General features: G+C 39.3%; 1 protein-coding gene across 2 annotated transcripts; it reads right to left on the reverse strand.

The window, feature by feature from the left end:
* Nucleotides 1-6734: 6734 nt before the first annotated feature.
* Nucleotides 6735-18163, reverse strand: SLC25A46 (solute carrier family 25 member 46). 2 transcript variants are annotated; one of them, XM_080638204.1, is made up of 8 exons: nt 17814-18163; nt 15858-15900; nt 14204-14261; nt 13629-13706; nt 12841-12941; nt 10481-10537; nt 9943-10000; nt 6735-8398 (listed from the first exon to the last, which is right to left on the reverse strand). In XM_080638204.1, exons 1-8 carry the CDS (start codon nt 18064-18066, stop codon nt 7820-7822), a joined length of 1227 nt encoding a protein of 408 aa, XP_080494330.1. In that variant the 5' UTR covers nt 18067-18163; the 3' UTR covers nt 6735-7819. The 2 variants fall into 2 exon arrangements, with proteins under 2 accessions (XP_080494330.1, XP_080494331.1); XM_080638205.1 differs by having other exon boundaries at nt 16697-17922.
* Nucleotides 18164-18365: the final 202 nt, after the last annotated feature.

Below are 18365 nucleotides of genomic sequence, written 5' to 3' on the forward strand. Positions count from 1 at the left end.
AGGGTAGATAAATTATTATGTAAAAAAGCACAGAAATGGTATATGAAGTCAGGCAGAATATACAAAAGGAAACCTAGAGAAACTGTAGAAAGTGCCTCCTGTCAAATAGAAAATACTTCTTCTAAAAGAAGAAAGACTTGAAGTCAGGAGTAGTCCAATAAATCTCAGGCTTATTATATAGACATTTTCTAGGAATCTTAATTATAAGGACCAAAATTTCAGCTTCAATTTTTTCCCTAAAAATTGCAGCTGTTGACAAAATACTATACCAAGCCATGGTCTGCACAAGCCCCATACCAAGCCATCCTGTACACCTGCATGGAGAGAAGAAACAAAGTTGACTCCTACAGAAAAGAACAGGTATCATATCACCAATGCCGAATGGCTGCATTTATGCCATACAGAGAACACAGGCCCAAAATACCTGGCTATGGAGAATGTGTGGGAGGGACAAGGAAGAAAATGCAGTGTTTGTACAATTTCTAGAAGAGGTATGTCCTCATTCTCTGGGCAGTTATGCCTCACTGGAAGAGTTAGCACACCACACCTTAACCTCCACATCACACAGCTCTGCAACGTGATCAGGAAATCCCCTTCACGCCCCCAACGTCATTCTCCCGATGATTATTAAGCCTGGAATAATCCTGATTGGATAACTGTCTGCACAATCTGCACAGAGTTTGAAGATTTGAGAAATAGCTATTGACATTTGATTCGATGCAGAAGAGGGAGAGCCTGATAGATGACTAAGAATTTGAAGCTACAGACAAGACAGGGGAGGCATGTGTCAGAGTAGAACTATCATGCTTTGCATTCCCTTTTGCCTCCAGCTATGAGAGGCTGTCCTACTATGGAAGCAGAGCATTAGTTTCCCAATCAGTATAAGTTACAGAGATCCCCAGTTAGCCCCTAAATAACAAGTTTTCATGTTGCACTCTGAAAGGTTTTCCTAATACTGCACTTACTAATTGAACAAGCTCACACAAATTGTTTTAGGAGGTTCAAAAATTTTTAACTTGTTACATGCCAGTGGTGTGTTTCCTTTGTGACCTAAAATATCTGTTTAACATTTCCATTGAGAAAAATGTTGAAACAATATTTAAATACACAATTGTTTTCCCTTTTATGGAGTAATTAGAACCATTTTTCAGCAGCAGGATATTTATTTGAAGGGTGACATATTGAGGAAGCCTCATTATTAGACAGCACTTAGCATACACAAAAGTATTAGAGGGAAAATATGAGTGAGTTTCTACAGGATACACTATGCTGGCAAATCAAAGAAATTAAACAGCCAGAGAGGACATGACTCATTCATTTTCTTGGTAAAAGCTGGCTTTATAAATGTAATGAGTAGCTGTTCTTTATGAAGAAAAAAAAAAAGTGTTAGCCAAAGCAAGTGTAATTTAGCACATCTCAAAGCATGTCAGAATGGTTAAGCAACAGTTACCTGCATCAGTAGGCACTTTGCCACCTTTTTTTCTTTTTTTTTTGTTTTTTTTTTTTTTTTTTTTTTTTGCTTGTAATGGAAAGAGAAAATAAAAACACTACCCTTGAAAGAAAACACTGTAGGCATTTCTAAGCTGCTGAAACACATGTTGCCACATGAGAAGTTGTCTCCTTCCCTTCACTGTCCTCAAATAGCTGTTAAAGTGACATGCACCTCATCAACACTGGCAAGCACACACTTGGTTTCAAGAATTCTCTTTCCCACTATCTTGTATTTTTTTATTTCTGCCCCATTTTCCATACATAAAGTTAGGCCACGGGTGAGTCCACTGATACCTGTACCTGTCGAGACCATAAAACACATCAGTGGTCTGTATGGACATCAAAGGTGTCACAGCCATTTTGAATGGTACTGAATAGAGCTAAGAGATGGGAATCAAGGCACCTATGAATATTAGTGTTTCTTTCTACACAATGTGCTTGAAGGCTCAAATATTGTGCACATAAATTCAGGGTTCCATTTCAGGAATCAAATACTCACTTTGCAGTAAAAGCAAATCTACTTTTTTTTATTTCTGCAGGTACCCTAAACCTAAGAATCGGGAACTCCAACTTGTCTGTTGCCTCTAAAAATTCAGTTTTGGCAGACATGAATTGCCTATACAGAACGGAGTTGGGTCCTGTCCAACAAGTCCTTTTGTTCCAGACTTGCCCTAGTGCCAAGCTTAAGGCTGTGAAATAAGAGCAAGACTCAGAATTTCAGGTAACAGCTAAACCATACCTTCTGATGGTATTACTGTGGGCACAAGTCACATTCTGCCCTACACTTTGGAAACAAAAGAAGAGTGGTACAGTATGTCATCCAGATCAAGCTGCCACAGGCAACAGGTACTGCAGCCAACTCATTAGCACTTTGAACTATAGTAATGAAAAGATCTATACCTGCACCATTAGGCTGCTGTATGATGGTATTTACATCCACTGAAAGGGTGCCTTTATTTGAAGGGAAGATGTCAACTCTTTTTCTTTTTTTTTCTTTTTTTTTTTTTCCTATCGAAAACCTGAAAGAGTAACTGGCTTTTTAGTTGAGTTAGTTTCCATGCATCAGGGGAAAGAATGCTGTGCTTAAACTGTTCCGTGATTTTAACTTATCTCTAAAAACACCCTTTGAAAGGTAAAGACAGAAACAGACTTCCAAATGAAACCCTCCCTAAATACTAACATTCAGACATTTCTACTTTATTTTATTAATTTGTTGCAATTGAGAACAGTAATCTTAGACTTCTGTTTACCTGCATTATGACTTTAAGGTTCTTTCCAACCCTAACTATTCTATGATTTCACATTCCATTTTCAATATTTCTTCTTTCCAACCCCCAGATTTTGTTCACAGTTTGTCAAACTGTCTTTAGAGAGGCTGGAGCACTTAAGGTAAAGACCACATTATCTTTATTCCATAAAAAAACCCCAAACCAAATCAAACCTGAAGATACAGTTTTATCTAACTCCTTAAAACCAGATTTAAATTTAAAATACAGACACCTCCAGTTTCTCTTTAAATAAAGACCTTATCACCTTCTATCTCTGCTTGAGAGAACCAAACTAGACAAATGGTTTATTCACACTTTGCTACCGCCCATCTTCTCATACAGGTGAGAGAATGCTGCTGTTGTATGCTGCTCTCAGATCTCTTAGAAACAGCCATTTAGTCACAAAAAATTCGTGTGTGACCTCTTGTCATGGTTTAAACCCAGCTTGTAACTCAGAACCATGCAGCTACTTGCTCACTCCCCTACTTCTTCCTCCCCTTGGGGAGGAGAAAAGAAAGAATGTAACTCCCACGGGCTGAGATAAGAACAGTCCAGTAACTAAGGTATAACACAAAACTACTACTGTTACCATCAACTATAATAATGATAGATGTCCATCTGTATGTTGCATCTCTGCCCTGATGGCCTGAAGTGGCATGTGCCCATCGGGCTAAAGATAATTCACCCTTATGTTGCCAATCTAAGTCCATCTGAGCCACTTCAATCTTAGCAGCTTTATCCACTTGTTGGTTGTTCCGGTGTTCCTCAGTGGCCCGACTCTTGGGTACATGGGCGTCTACATGGCGTACCTTCACCACCAGGTTCTGCACCCGGGCAGCGATATCTTGCCACAGTGCAGCAGCCCAGATGGGTTTACCTCTGCGTTGCCAGTTGCTCTGCTTCCATTGCTGCAACCACCCCCACAGGGCATTTGCCACCATCCATGAGTCAGTATAGAGATAAAGTACTGGCCACTTTTCTCGTTCAGCAATGTCCAGGGCCAGCTGGATGGCTTTCACCTCGGCAAACTGACTCGAGTCACCCTCTCCTCCAGCAGTTTCTGCAACTTGTCGTTGAGGACTCCATACGGCTGCCTTCCATCTCCGATGCTTTCCCACAATACGGCAGGACCCATCAGTAAACAAGGCATACTGCTTTTCACTTTCTGACAGTTTATTAAATGGTGGGGCCTCTTCAGCACGCATCACCTCCTCCTCTGGTGACATTCCAAAATCTTTGCCCTCTGGCCAGTCCATGATGACTTCTAGAATGCCTGGACGACTGGGATTTCCTATTCGAGCTCGTTGTGTAATTAGTGCAGCCCATTTACTCCATGTCGCATCGGTTGCATGATGTGTAGAGGAGACCCTGCCTTTGAACATCCAGCCCAGCACGGGCAACCGGGGTGCCAGGAGGAGCTGCGCTTCAGTGCCAATCACCTCCGAAGCAGCTCGAACCCCTTCATAGGCTGCCAGTCTCTCTTTCTCAGTTGGGGTATAGCTGACCTCAGATCCTTTGTATCCCCGACTCCAAAAGCCGAGGGATCGACCTCAAGTCTCCCCTGGAGCTTTCTGCCAGAGGCTCCAGGTAGGACCATTCTCCCCGGCTGCGGTGTACAGTACATTTTTTACATCTGGCCCATTCCGGACTGGTCCAAGGGCTACTGCATGAACTATCTCACGTTTAATTTGCTCAAAGGCTTGTTGTTGCTCAGGGCCCCATTTAAAATCGTTCTTCTTCCGGGTCACATGATAGAGAGGGCTTACAATCGAACTGTAATTTGAGACGTGCATTCTCCAGAACCCCACAGCACCCAAGAAAGCTTGTGTTTCTTTCTTATTAGTTGGTGGAGACATTGCTGTTATTTTGTTGATCACATCTGTGGGGATCTGATCCAGGACCCCTTTTCTGCTCAGGTATCATTGAAAGCGTAAATAGTTTGGCAGTGACATCCAGTAGCCCTGAATTACACTACCAAAAATCTTCAGAGGATAGCAGAGATTTCTGTCTTAATGCAGAGACAGGCCTCGTTTACATCATGTTCATTGGGTATGTTTGTGGCTGAAGGCACGTATTTAGCTGAATGATCTCCTCAGATGGAACAGACAGTTTACATACTTTGTACTTACCGCTAAATTCAAAATACCTAAGAAAAGCATGTGTTTTGGTACAGTCTCAAGAATTCCGCATAAATCTGTAAAGCACACTTCAGATCTCAAGTACTACTGACAGTACCCAGAGCTAGATCAGCTTGTGTGTCCCAAACTAGATCTGCTAAAACAGATGAATGCAGCTGGTACCTTGAAAGAACGTAGTACTTGCACCACCACTAGATCTGAGCTCTGTTTTAACTCAGCCAGAAGCCGAGCTTGGTCTGTTGGCCAATCAGCTCAGTTCTTTAAAAAATGAAGGAAAAACAATGTACAAAACAAGCAATTAAATCTGTACCAGGAAGAGTAAGTTTTCATATTCCAGAACATTAAAAACTTACTTTCTACAGCAAGTCAGTATTTTGTAGTTTTTAGTGGTGCATCCTGCTAAAGCCACCTATTGATCACTCATTTAAGCTAAAAATTGAGTACGCATACGTAAGAGTCATATGTAAGAGCAGCGCACTTAAAAAGGTTAAATTTTTTTTTTCATGCCACATTTATTCACATCTTCGCATGGGCAAAAACAACAACTCTGGACAAAGCAGTCTATTACTTCTTTTGGGAAGATAAAGCAAGTACACATGAAGCATCAAAATATGTTCATTCTAACTGATGGGAAGAGGACCAAAAAAAAAACCAGCCTGAAGCAAATGGCTTTTGCATTGCAGAACAGTTGCTGTAAGTTGGCAGCATGCTTTGTTACCCTGCTTAAAGTTACAGATCTGAGACTCTGGTGTAGACTAGAACCGTAAAACTCTCAGCAATGAAAGCAAGAGTGTTTGACACAAGTTAACATTCTAGCACAGTATCCAGTGCTGTCCTGAGTCTTCTCTATCTTCTTGCACAATATGTAAGTGCATGTCCTCCATCTCCTATGGCAAAATGCCTTTCCTAAAATTTTACTCCTAGAACAACATTATTGCCCAATTTCACTGATACATCTTGCCAAATGTTAGTCTCCAACATGCACTTAGTTACTGCTTCAAGGCAACTGCGATGGAATAGTGAATCTAACACCTTGGAAAACGATGGGTTTTATGTATCGAAAGTTGGAATTAAAAACTTGATTGTATAACGAACTGTACAATCTGGTCTGAAGTCAATATTGTCCTTGAGTAGAGCAGGAATTTGGACTAGATAACCTGCCAAGACAATTTCTAATCTGGATGATTCTCTGATATGGCTGTCTTCATACTCATGGAAACTTTAAAAACGCAACCTAGGATTCTAATATTTTACCCAAGTTCTTGCATGTAGTTTAATTAAACATGTTCTGGCACTCAGGAAAGTTAAGGAACTTCAAAAAGCCACTCAGAATTCTATAGAATAAAATATAACACAAATTGGGGTTTCTTTACATGCCTCTTCAGTGAAATACTTCAAAATATTTACAGTGAATTTTCATTTTATTTCATTGCTTCCATTCTATACACTAAATTTGCAATTAGCAATACTTCAAAATGAAACCAGTTCCCAATTATACTTCCACTATACTTTCCAACACTTATGCATTTAAAATACATGAAAGTTATAATGTAGACCTGAAAGTGATTTAGTCAGAACTTACAAACAGCAACACCTGTTATGTTTGCCATGACTATTTTCCATAAGTGATAACTACTATACAATGATTAATGATTATAATGCACATCAATTTACAGTATTCACAAAGATAGACTTGCAACGTGAAAGTGTTAAAAAGGCAGCAGCCTTTCATACAATTTAAAAGTGACTCTCCACCTGCTTGTTTTATTTGCTAAAAAACATTCCCCCCCCCCCCCCCAATTTTCAAGATATTTACTGATGAAAACAAGGACTAAATTATTCTGAAAAATAAGAAGTAATTTTCAGACTGGAAGTCTTGATGTACTAGGGGAAGAGACTAAAAATTGTACATTTCAGTTGTTCGCTTGTACATAAAGAGACTTACTTCTGCTCCACAAATAACAATTCAGCAGAGACTTTAAAATGAAGGACATCAGTGTCAAATAGCAAATAGATAATGGTGCACATATTTGTGATCTAACAAAAGAGAAACTCTACAAATAGCTAATTTATTTTTTTACACTTTCTATACAATTTGAACACTGATAGTACATCCATCTGTATGAATACAAAGTAGCTGAGTAAAACTAAACCCTGAAGTTGTAAGTGTGAAGTTGACTAAAAACGGCACTTACACATGCACACGTCAGCTTCTAATTTGCTTTATTCACACACTTTAGTTACTGTAAGCCTTACAAACAAACTGCAGGACAGCCAAATCTGCATTCTCTGCAACTTCGCCCAAACTCAAGTTTTTGTTATTTTGTACAAAGCAAAAGATTCCTCTTCATCATCTTCTGTCACACTGCAGCAAAGTAACATGTAATAATTCACAGGTGTGTAGAAGACATTTACGTGTAAGTTATTTTTACAGTTTCTATTTTGCTTACAGTGCCATTAACAGTGAAGTTGAAGACATTTTTAAAAGACCAGTAAACCCACCAGTCTCTCACTTGCAAGTTCTTATGAGAACAAGACCATTTGAACCGGCTAGCAGTCCAAATTAAATATCAGTTATGATGTTCATAAAGCATATACTAAGAATTCATAATCATTCATTTCTTAATTCAGTTAACCGGTAAGAGGAAAGGTAAATCCTCACTCCAGCCATATTTGAAATCTATCCCCTTCTGTATGACTGCACATTATATATACAATTTGTGTCTATAATGTGGAATTTAAACAGTACTCTTTTAATTACACTTAGGAATCTATATCCCCATTTTTAAAACAAGTTCCTTTACAGTGCAAGGAGCATCCACAGAATGGATTCTCCAAACTTAATTTACTAAGCCATTTTAAACAGTTAGGTTAGTGAGTTTCTAACCTAAATCCACTGTGCTAAATCCACACCTGAACAGATTAAGAAACATTTTGAAGCAGTGTTGAGTAAATTATTTTGGTAAGCTGTAAAACTGCCACATGCAACGTATACTGTACTACAACAGCTCCAAATCCTTTATAAAAACCTAGCATTCCTTCTTCCCGTTTTATAGTATTTATGCAGTCTCTCATTCCCTCATACTGAGTATTGATGGGAAGCACTTCATAGCCAAGGTCTGTATTGTCAATTATTGTGCGTGTCCCTTGAATATGAAGGCGGTGTAAAACTGTCTCCAGTGGGTAAAGCATGACATCAGCACAAAGGCTAGCTGCAAAGCTAGCAATAAGTTCTGGAAAATAAGCATCCAGCATGCTCTGAATAGAAGTAGAGCCCTCAGGTGGAAGGTTGTGGGAATTACCCCGTTTCAGAACAAACAAAACAAGCTTCTGGATGATGGAACTGATGACGTAGTGAAGAACCCCATGTAGAACAGTTGGAAAAGTCAAGACCATCAGAGGAAGGAGACGCTTGCTATGGGGTACTCCCATGCCTACAACTCTGCCAATTCCTTCTTTCACGCAGTCCAGGATGCCAGGATTATCTCGAATTATCTCGCTCTACAAGCACAAAGGAATAGTTACAACTTGTGCTAACCATTTCAAAACCATACTGACATCCACCTCTACACTTTGTCACTGCTGAACAGAGAATTCTTTTATAGACATCTGCATGTTATTGTTATCTACAAAGCTATACTGCTACAAATTCTTTGCTCTAACACTCTTAATCGCACTCAAGTAAATGTTCTTTTAAAACATGAACCCATCCTAAAGTCTTTATTTAATGTACATTTCATTTATTTGTGGTGCTACCAAAGAAATTCAGCTTCTAGGCTAGTGCTGATATATCACAAAACAAATATATCTGCAAAACAGTCATGTATTGAAAACACCTTCTTCCAGAGCAAAATGAGAGGGAAGTATATCTAATTCAAAAGTCCTTTTATTTAAGGACTATAACTCTAGTTCTTGAACTTGAATGTGCATAATAAAGACTTCCATAACTAAAGTTGAGCTGACAGATAATTTTTAGTATGAATTTAATAGGTTCAGCTCATGTTTCTGTACCATTATTTGCATCTAAAATAGCACTCTTTACTATGCTGCCTCTTAGAAGAAAGATAATTATTTTGCTCATGTAGTGAAAATAAACAATTCACTTAGCAATTACTTACTCCATTATACTCCACCTATGTATGACTAAGCTAAGGACCTTGTTTCCTCTTCTAATGCTTTTACGAATTCAGTGTTTTATCATCTCTGGTACATCCAAAATTCAGGATTTGGGAGTTCTCAATGCCCAACTCTGAATCCTTGCTGACTGTGTCCTGACCTCATGCCCAGATAAACCACCAGAACATTCCTCAGTACTCTGGGAAAGTACTAACATCCTGCAAAGCCTTCATGATCAGTCTGCACAGAAGAGAAACTCATCTAAATACTTAAGAATATAGTGTTGTTCCACACTTTAAAAACAAGTTAAGCATCATAACCCCTAATGAATCTTCTTCTCCCCCATATCATTATAGCCACTGCACTTCAAATCTGTGCTTGCTTTTGTCAAACACAACACCATGTGGTTTGAAAACCTAAAGACAAAACCAGTAATGTGACAGCTACAAATTTCTACCATTTACAGTTATTTTGATGAAATATATTTACTTGAAGAAGTGTATCAAAGAAGTACTGTTGAACAGCATGGTTTACCAGAATTAAGATAACCAAAATTAGCATAAAACTGTTACTTACAAATCCCAGAACCTTTAACTTCCATAGTTTGTTACTGGTCATTGTCCTTTTGCAGCACAGGAATATAATGTAAATCTGATAAGCCAAGTTGCCTCCCTGCACTGATTAGTACACCATATTCCAACTTTCTAATTTCCTTTCTAATGCCAGATTTAGACTTAAGATAGTACGACTAATATACCTATTATAGTAAATACTTTTAATCTCAGTTAAAAATTAGTCATACAGTGTCGAGCAAAACAAAGGCAACAACTGCAAAATAAACCTGAATCCAAAGCTAAAGACCCACTTCTCCACATAATGTAGAAAGAGAATAACAGTGTCTTTTTTAACGTTTTAAATATATAAGTTACCTGCACAGTTTCAATCAGGCTTGCAGAATAAAAAGGCATTGCTACCACATGTGTTAAACTGTAGAAATGAACAAGACAAGAATTATGCTCATGACAATACTACAGATATAGCAAACTATGCACCTGAAAGTTGACAAAGTTATCTACCAAATCATGCCCAAGAGAAAATTAACTAAATTATTAGAATGCGTATCAACAAGCTGAGACATACTTCAGCCTGAAATTCTGTTAAATTCTATTTCCACGTGACCAGGCTGATTCAGGTCTCTCAGCTATCATAATTTAATTATTAAAAGAATCTAATATTTTAAATTAGGCAGATTCTATACAGGCGCAGGGATCTAGTATGAGAAAATACTTTGTGAAAGTGGTGTATGCAATCAAAATGGTTCAAAAAAACCCCAATAACCCCAACCTCAAAATTAGAAAATTGTTATCAGCACCAAGTAACCATAGCTGCAGATTAAACTAATATGCATTTAGCAGTTTCATTAACATTTAGATAATGACATAAGGTAGTAACACATGCTACACTTACCCTTTGAGTAGTAGGTGTCCACCTATCTGCTTGAGGTTCCATTTATGTGAAAGCTCCCTAAAAAAAAAAAAAGTATTTGCCTTAACATTGGTAAGCACACAATATTCTCAAGCATTTCTTCCACAGGTATCAACACCCAGTTTTCATATTGCTGTTCTACTATCAGCTTATGTTGCAAGATTTCCCATAGCAGAAAGATATATCAGAAACATACTTAATAAATCATGCTTAAATGTTAGAAGTTATTTGGGCCCATTATTCTATTAAAACAAAAAAGGCTTTTAATGATTAAAATGTATGTAGCTCTCATAGCTACTGCCTTTAGAGTGTTGCAATTACTTTGCATCTTTATGTACTAACTCTTCAAGCCATTTTTAGGGAATATTGGATTATTTTAAAATCTCACTAGGGTTCCTTTGTCAACACACTTGTTTTTATGTCTTGGTTTGGTTATGCTGCTTCTTTTGTTTGAGGTTATGTTTACCCAGTTGTTGTTTCTTTCCTGAAAATCTAAGTCAAATTCTGACACAGACAAAACTAAACCAAGTAGAACAGGTCAGACTAGAAGCTGAATATTAATTCTGTACAAACCTAACTTAAGACTTTTGGCTTTAGCACATCCTGGTAAAACAGAAGAAAACCCATGTGTTTAACACAAAGGTGACTTTAAAAGAAGTCCCACTAAAGTAGTATTTCTAATTAGGCACTTCAAATTAGGAACAGCAAACATAACTACATTCCACTTGACAGAAAGTGTAATCCCACCCAGGTCAAGATACCACTCAAATACCAATGTATTTACCATACATTTGGTAAATAATTTATGAGGTAAAAAGATATTTGTCTGAAATCTTGGACACACTAAACTGCACATTTTTAATAATAACCTGTAAGGTGTTCAGCTTCAGTTACTGTCCAGGAATCACACCCACCGTCTGTAGTTACAACTTCAAAGAAAGAAAGTCTACTCTTTCCCTAAAATTGTATGTTACTAGTAGCTATCACTTTCCCACATATGTAGGTCAGTTACTAAAGAGAAAGGGAAGAGCACTTACTATTATGCATTCTGGACACGCAGATTACATCCACTGAACCATATTACTTCAAAGATGTGGAAAATGAAACCAGCCAAACTAATGTGTGAAAGACTAACCTGTCAATCCACTACATGTAACTATTCCTGCAACTGGAGAACAATTAAGGAACGAGTTTGTCTAGTACAGAACCAAATGCAACTTGAAAGTGTGAACATTCATTTCTGTGCCCTCTCCTAAACCAGAGGGAACCTTTCATAATATGATGATATAAAAGTGGAATTGACATCTCACTTCGTTGTTCTTTGGAGTTTGATAATGTAGTTAAATAACCTTCTAAATCAGATTTGGTGGCACTGCTGCAGTAAGCAGTAACATTCATCTCCCCGTGACAGCCCAAACATACAGGCTATGATTAAAAAGCGAGAGCATCCTGTAGAAATCTGCATGGGGTGGTGCACATACAAGACAAATGCTTTAGCCAGATCACTTCCCCAGTCCAGATCATTTTGTGGCTGTTCACATACCGTGTTGGCACAATGATGGGGGTAGGACTGAGGAAGGAATAAGCAAATACTAGCAGAAAGGACTGTTCCTTTTCGCAGCAGCACCAGCTTACTTTTCAAGCTACCAAACAAGTGGCCCACAAGATAAAAATCCTTCCTCACATTTAACAGAAATCAGAACTATGAAAATATAAACACTATATCACATTTGAACTTAAGGGTCTTCTACAGCAGGTTTTAAAAAGCAAGAACAAGTCAACTTTGAGAAAACTGAATGCCTGTGAATTTCAGTTAGGCATGAGACACCTGACCAAAAAGCTTAAATATACACTCCACACAATTTAAGTATGAAATGCTCTTGATAATGCTTTTGACAAATGCCAGAAACCGAAGACCTACTTTTATTAGTATGCATGCATGCATCATAACAGTAGTTAGATTAATGAAACTAGGACTTTTTATTTTAGACATGGTATTTGCTAGTGTCACGCAATACAAACCAGAATACAAAAAGAAACTTATGAATGCTTTAATTACAGTGGAATTACACTGAAGACCAATGTGCTATGCTAGTTCTATATAGACCAGTAGGCAAACATACCAAACATACAAAGCTCACAGGAAGTCTCTCACTATTTATTAATTACAAGGTTGTCTTTGCCAAGGCAATCACACCATGCTGAAAACACCTATTCAGTGCCTGACTGTTCTAATCAAGTAATTTTTTTCAAAACAGCTTTACAGTTTTAACATTTTCAATAGAAATCAACAACGGATGATAAATTTGTTAGAATTAGTAAATAAAACCCCCATGCAATACCTTGGCAGAGGTGTAAATTCACTGATGATGCCTTCTGTTCCCAGGGTTATGCCCTGAACAATGAAAGTGCTGCCCATTCCTTTCCAGAGGGCTCTTGGACCCTGTGTTTTGAACATGCAACATTTTGATTCTTGCAACAGAAAACTCAAAAATCTTTTAACCTGATTTTTATAAAATTTCAGTAAATTCAAACTGCACAGGGCTACAATCTACCATTAAAATACATTATTGCCAAATTCAGGGGACAACTAATCTTCAACTCTGACGAAACTTTTGTTTTTCAGTCATTTCAAGCAGTTGTCAACAATTTTGGAGGCATATCTCTTACTGTGAATACTCTGCACTATCAGCTTAACACCATTTTCTATGAACAAGATACTAAAGGCCATCTCTACAAAACCCAGAAAGTCTTTTTTTGCTGTCTTCTGAATTTTAGGATTGCCATTCCCATGCAGAACTGGAAATTCATGCACTCTATCTTTGGAAGTAGTAATTTGGATAATTTCTTCATTCACATAAAGATTAACTGCTGTTTCAAATACTAATAAAAAAAGTTTCAGGGTCTTTTTTCTCCTAACATCTGCAAATGTTCCCCACTAAAGACTATGCTACTAAAAAAAAAGATTTTACAATCATATTCTTGAAACATTTCTGCCACCATAAAAACAACAAACCCTTACAATGGCCATGTTTTTCACCATCAGTTACAGAAAGAGTTAAGAATGTCAATATGCAAGTGTGTTATAGTAACCTTCCTGCTCAGATAGAGCCTGACACCAAATACTGACCTGTGTCTTATTGATGCTGTACATAATATTGACAATAGTAAATGGAGTAAGATGATAATTCCGAGCATGATAGTTAACCTGTTGAAAATATAAATAATGACAGTTATAAACACATTTGGTGATGTTATAAAAGTACAGGAAATAGCACTTCCAAAATAAGGACTTCATCCCTGTAAAGACCAGCTAAAGTGATCAAAACATAAATAAATGCTCACTGAGTTAAGGAAACAGGCAGAACTTGTATTTGCATACTGAAAATGTAAACAATAAAGCAAGCATGAGCCAGAAAATATTGGAAACAAAGCACCTTGCTTGTAATCAGGGATCTAGAAGTCTCTCTGCAGACTCTGAAACACTTGCTGTAATATATTTTCCACTGCCCAAATAAGAATGAAGAATGTTCAGGGTAAGTTAAATTTCAGAATGGAAAATGTATGCTACAAATAAAAACATGTTAATGTAGCAGCATCTCCCTAAGATTTGTAAGGCTTCCTCACACTCCACAGAGTATGAAAACTCAGCAATATCATGGTACGCAGGAGCTATGACTGGAAGAAGTAATATAAAGGACATACCTGACACTGGCGACGTAGAACAATGCAAGGATGTGCCAACACATTTTCTGTAAATAAGCTTTAAAAGAAAGGTGTGTTTAAAGCATTGGAAGCCATCATAAATTTATCAGAAAAGGCTTGTTATTTTTCTCTAACATAGAATATGTTGTGGCAAGCTATCAGCTATCCATCTGAAATGCTTCATTAATTCACTAGATAATGTAGAGTTTTTCCAGATACTGATTTTACATCTGGTGGCCATAGTGTTTAGGATGTGGAAAACTTTGTCATGCTTGATTAAATCAAAGCATACAGTTCAAAGGACAACTGAGCCATGCTAACAGTTCTCTGTTCCTGAAGGAGATCAACATGTTCCTGCCCTATTGCTCCACCCATTTGCTGATACTCCCCTGAGCTCAATCACCTTGATAAAGCTGTAAAGAAGTCAAACAACCCTTTACATGTTAGGGAGAACTAGTTCTAGTGCCCCCATCAACTCTATTTTAACAAACTGAACAGGCTTATCAAGGGGTCTGAATAAGCAAGCACAGTCACTGCAAGGGAAGCAGTGGGAGAAGAGGCACAAGCAATTTCGTAAGGTGGGATGATGTAATTTAAGCAACTCGTTATGAGCTAAAAATAGTAATTTCTTCATTTCTAGTCCTCCTTCTTTATCCCCTGCCTCTCTGGTCCAGTTAGCTGCTGTCTGCTGGCTTTCATAGGTAGTCAGCCCCCAGGTAAATCAACTCAAATCAAACAGCAAAACATATTGCATCAATTGTCTTCTGTTTCAGTGAGTCGAACTGGTTAAAAGAGGCTCTGATATGCATCAAAGGTGATAACAATGGCGTAAGGAGCAGGACAGGCTGGTGGTCAAGTAAAAGGTCCCTCTCTTCTAGTAGAAATACACTGCAAGAACCTCAACTGACACAGCTTCCATGTTGGTCTAACTGGATAAGTGAAACAAGCATTCTCATATTCTGAAGAAAGAAGAACTTTTCCCTGAGAAGTCTCATATTCAGGTCAACAACTGTGAGTCACAACTTTTTCAAGACAAAAACCTTACCTTCCACCTCTTTACAAGCTGCATCAGTACACTGACGAAGAAAAACCTAATCAGGTGTGACTGACCAGGAATGCTACAAAACCCTTCTGAACTTATCATGATCCTTACACTTGACAATTTAAGCTCTTAAAATGTTGTTAAACAAACGCTAAAATCCACCACTTTTTCAGTGTCACCATAATACAGAATGGTTATTGGACTACTTGGCTACATCAACATTACTATTCCAGAATACTTTGGCAATATACTTGAAGACATTTTCACCTTCTTAGGAAACATTCACATTACCTAAAATTATTAATAAAAGTGGCAAATGTGAAAACAGTGCTCTGGTGTTAATTTTCAGATCGCTCTGACAGAGTATGCATAACCTGTGTATACCACACAAAATCCTGTTTCTTTATAGTCACTGCTGATTAAGTAGTGGCGAAACAGTTTAGTTAAGGAGAACAGAAACCTGCATGGATTGTAGGTAGTAGGTTTCTAAAGCCACTGCAACTGTGTAAGTCTACTGGCATGAAAACACGATGCAAAAGTACGCATAGAGATCACAGGACAACTATAGCTTTACTAATTCTCTGTCACCGAAAATTGTTATACAACTCTTACCTTGCTAGGCCAATACCAAAGCCTGCAAACCTGTTCAGCTGGTCTGAAAAAAAAACCCGAAGAGAAAAACACCAGGTTATACAGCAGTGATAATCACAAAGCAGGAGAAAATGCCATGCAGATGATCTGAAAAGAGTATTCTTCTACTGTACTTGCTTTACTTGCTTCAGAAAATTACAGCACTAAACCACAACATTTGTGACAGCTCTGCACATGGATAAAATTATTCCCCAAGGAATACTTGCACTTTGGACTGCATTTGTGTTGGGACATGCTTTCACTAAAATTAAATAAATAATTCTTGTCTTAAAACAGACACAGGTTGAAAAAAAAAAAAGTAAACAGTGAAACAGAGAATATTTTGGCATATAAAAATCTAACTCAAACCAACCACTAAAAAAGTTAGCCAGCATGACAGTTTACTGTAATTCTGAAACATATATTCAGATATGAGGTGAAATTAATTAAAACAAACAAACAAACAAAACCAACAAAACAAACAAACAAACAAAAACAAAACAAAACAAAAAACCCAAAAAAACCCCAAAAACCAAAATTAAAAGACTTTGGGAAAATTAACACTGAAAGTCATTGATGTAACAAACTTCAGTATGAAGTGAACTGTCAAGTCAACTGGTTATCTCCACTCCTTTGCAAAAATCTAGTTATTAAAGAACTGTTAAAATCACACGAGTAATGGGTTAAATTCTCTGTTGTCTGCTATCAGGCAGACATTTGCACATTGGGTATTATCACAAAAGATTTTAAGAAGAGTATCAGAACTGTAAAGGCAACTGAAAATTAACGCTCAGTCCTTAAATCTATAGGGTGCACACAACCTGTGACCATGGCTGATGCCAGTAACGTCAGTGGAGCTCCACAAAGACATGGCAGTCCTTCTAATAGGAGTAACTCTCTCCACTTGCAGGAGCTGGACTCAGTGATACTGCAACTCCTTATCAGTCCTCCAAAATGCAGAATCAAGAATCAACATAACCTCCATGAGTAGGTAGACCAAAAAAAAAGAAAAAAACCAAAACAGTGGACTCCAAGTATTTGAAAATATTTAAGTGGTTCTTTAAGCAATGCTTAATCCAGCTAAAGCTGCACTCATTACAAAACCTGAACAAACCCACTGCACGCTAAAAAAGAAAAAAGCAACAACTCGATTTCAGTCTTTCATAAAAATTTCATACCCAAGTGTATTTGAAAGGCTCCAGAACATCCTTTTAATTAAAGGAGAGAATGTTCAGTAGCCTAGATTTAGCAAGTTTCTCTTAACTCCCCTCAATTTTATGATCACATTAAATGACATGGTACATCTGAGGGTTTCTGCTCAATTACTGGAAAAGAACATAGTTGTTGCCTCAAATTCTACCAGTTTCACAGTTCCTTTACTGCCACAGGTGAAGGAGGATTTTACTTTAGCTGCTCATCTTGTACTTCTTGCATTTTGTCAACGGCACAATAAAACAGCCAGAAGACACAAAGTCTAAAACATCAACAATGACTAAATTGTAACAATACAATTGTCACACCCAGTGCTAGTTCTTGCCCTTACAGAAAGTGGAGTATTTCTGCTGTTTATCGTTTACATAAGCAACAGGGAGCTAACCACACACTGCTCCACCAGAAGCCGCAGGGCACATTCTGGCACTCTCAATCGCATATGCGTGTAACTACGCGTTGCTACACCGCAAAGCGGGTGCTGGAGTGCAACAGGTTCTCTTCTAAAGGAATTTTCCCTCGGCGCGGCGGAGGTCAGCGCCAACACACCCGGGCGGCGCTGGTCCGGACGCAGCCAGGCCGCGGATGAGTCTCCAACCACCGCCCGCTCGCCCTTGCCCGGCGCAGCTGGTCACCGCTAACGGGGGGGGGTGGGGGCGGCAGTGAAGAGAGGGAAAGGCGAGAGGCGTGCTATCCCGCCGGGCCGGGCCGGGCCGAGCCCTCCCTTACCGGCGCCAGGGCCGCCCGGCCCGAGGTTGGGCTCTTCGTTCAGGCCGGCGCCCCCCAATGGGGTCCCCGCCCCGTACGGCGGCGTCTTCTCGCCCCAGTGCAGGTTGCGGCTGCCAGGGATGTCGGGTGGACTGGTCACCCAGTGGCCCAGCTCCGAGGCACTGCCGAAGGGCCTGGGCCCGGGACCCGACTCCTCCCGGCCGCCACCGCGGTAGCCCAGGCCGTCAAAGCCCTCGGGGCGCCGCGGGTGCATGGCGAGGGGCCGGAGGGGCAGGGGGATGGCAGCCGCGCACAAGCTGGCACTGGCAGCAGCAGGACACGCACCCAACACCCGACCAACACTTCCAGCTGCGGAACACGGCCGCGCCTGCTGAAGCCGAGCACGGGCCACGTGATCCGGGAAGAGGCGGAGCCGGCGGACGGTTGGGCCAATAGCGTCCCTGCTGCCGACCAGGTGGGTGAGAGTGCCCCCTGTCGTTCCGGCGGGCCCTCACAAGCGACCGGGGCCCGGGAGGAGAAGGGGGCAAGAAGGGGAAGGAAAAGGGGAAAGTG

This window comes from Psittacula echo (assembly GCF_963264785.1).
Source record: "Psittacula echo genome assembly, chromosome: Z".
Taxonomy (NCBI): Eukaryota; Metazoa; Chordata; class Aves; order Psittaciformes; family Psittacidae; genus Psittacula; species Psittacula echo.

Coding starts and splice junctions, on each gene's coding strand:
- SLC25A46 (XM_080638204.1), bottom strand. CDS start 18,066: ATGCACCCGCGGCGCCCCGAGGGCTTTGACGGCCTGGGCTACCGCGGT. Junction 10,538..12,840: donor GAATTTACACCTCTGCCAAG/GTATTGCATGGG, acceptor TTTTTTTTTTAG/GGAGCTTTCACATAAATGGA. Junction 10,001..10,480: donor GGACACCTACTACTCAAAGG/GTAAGTGTAGCA, acceptor TCATTTCTACAG/TTTAACACATGTGGTAGCAA.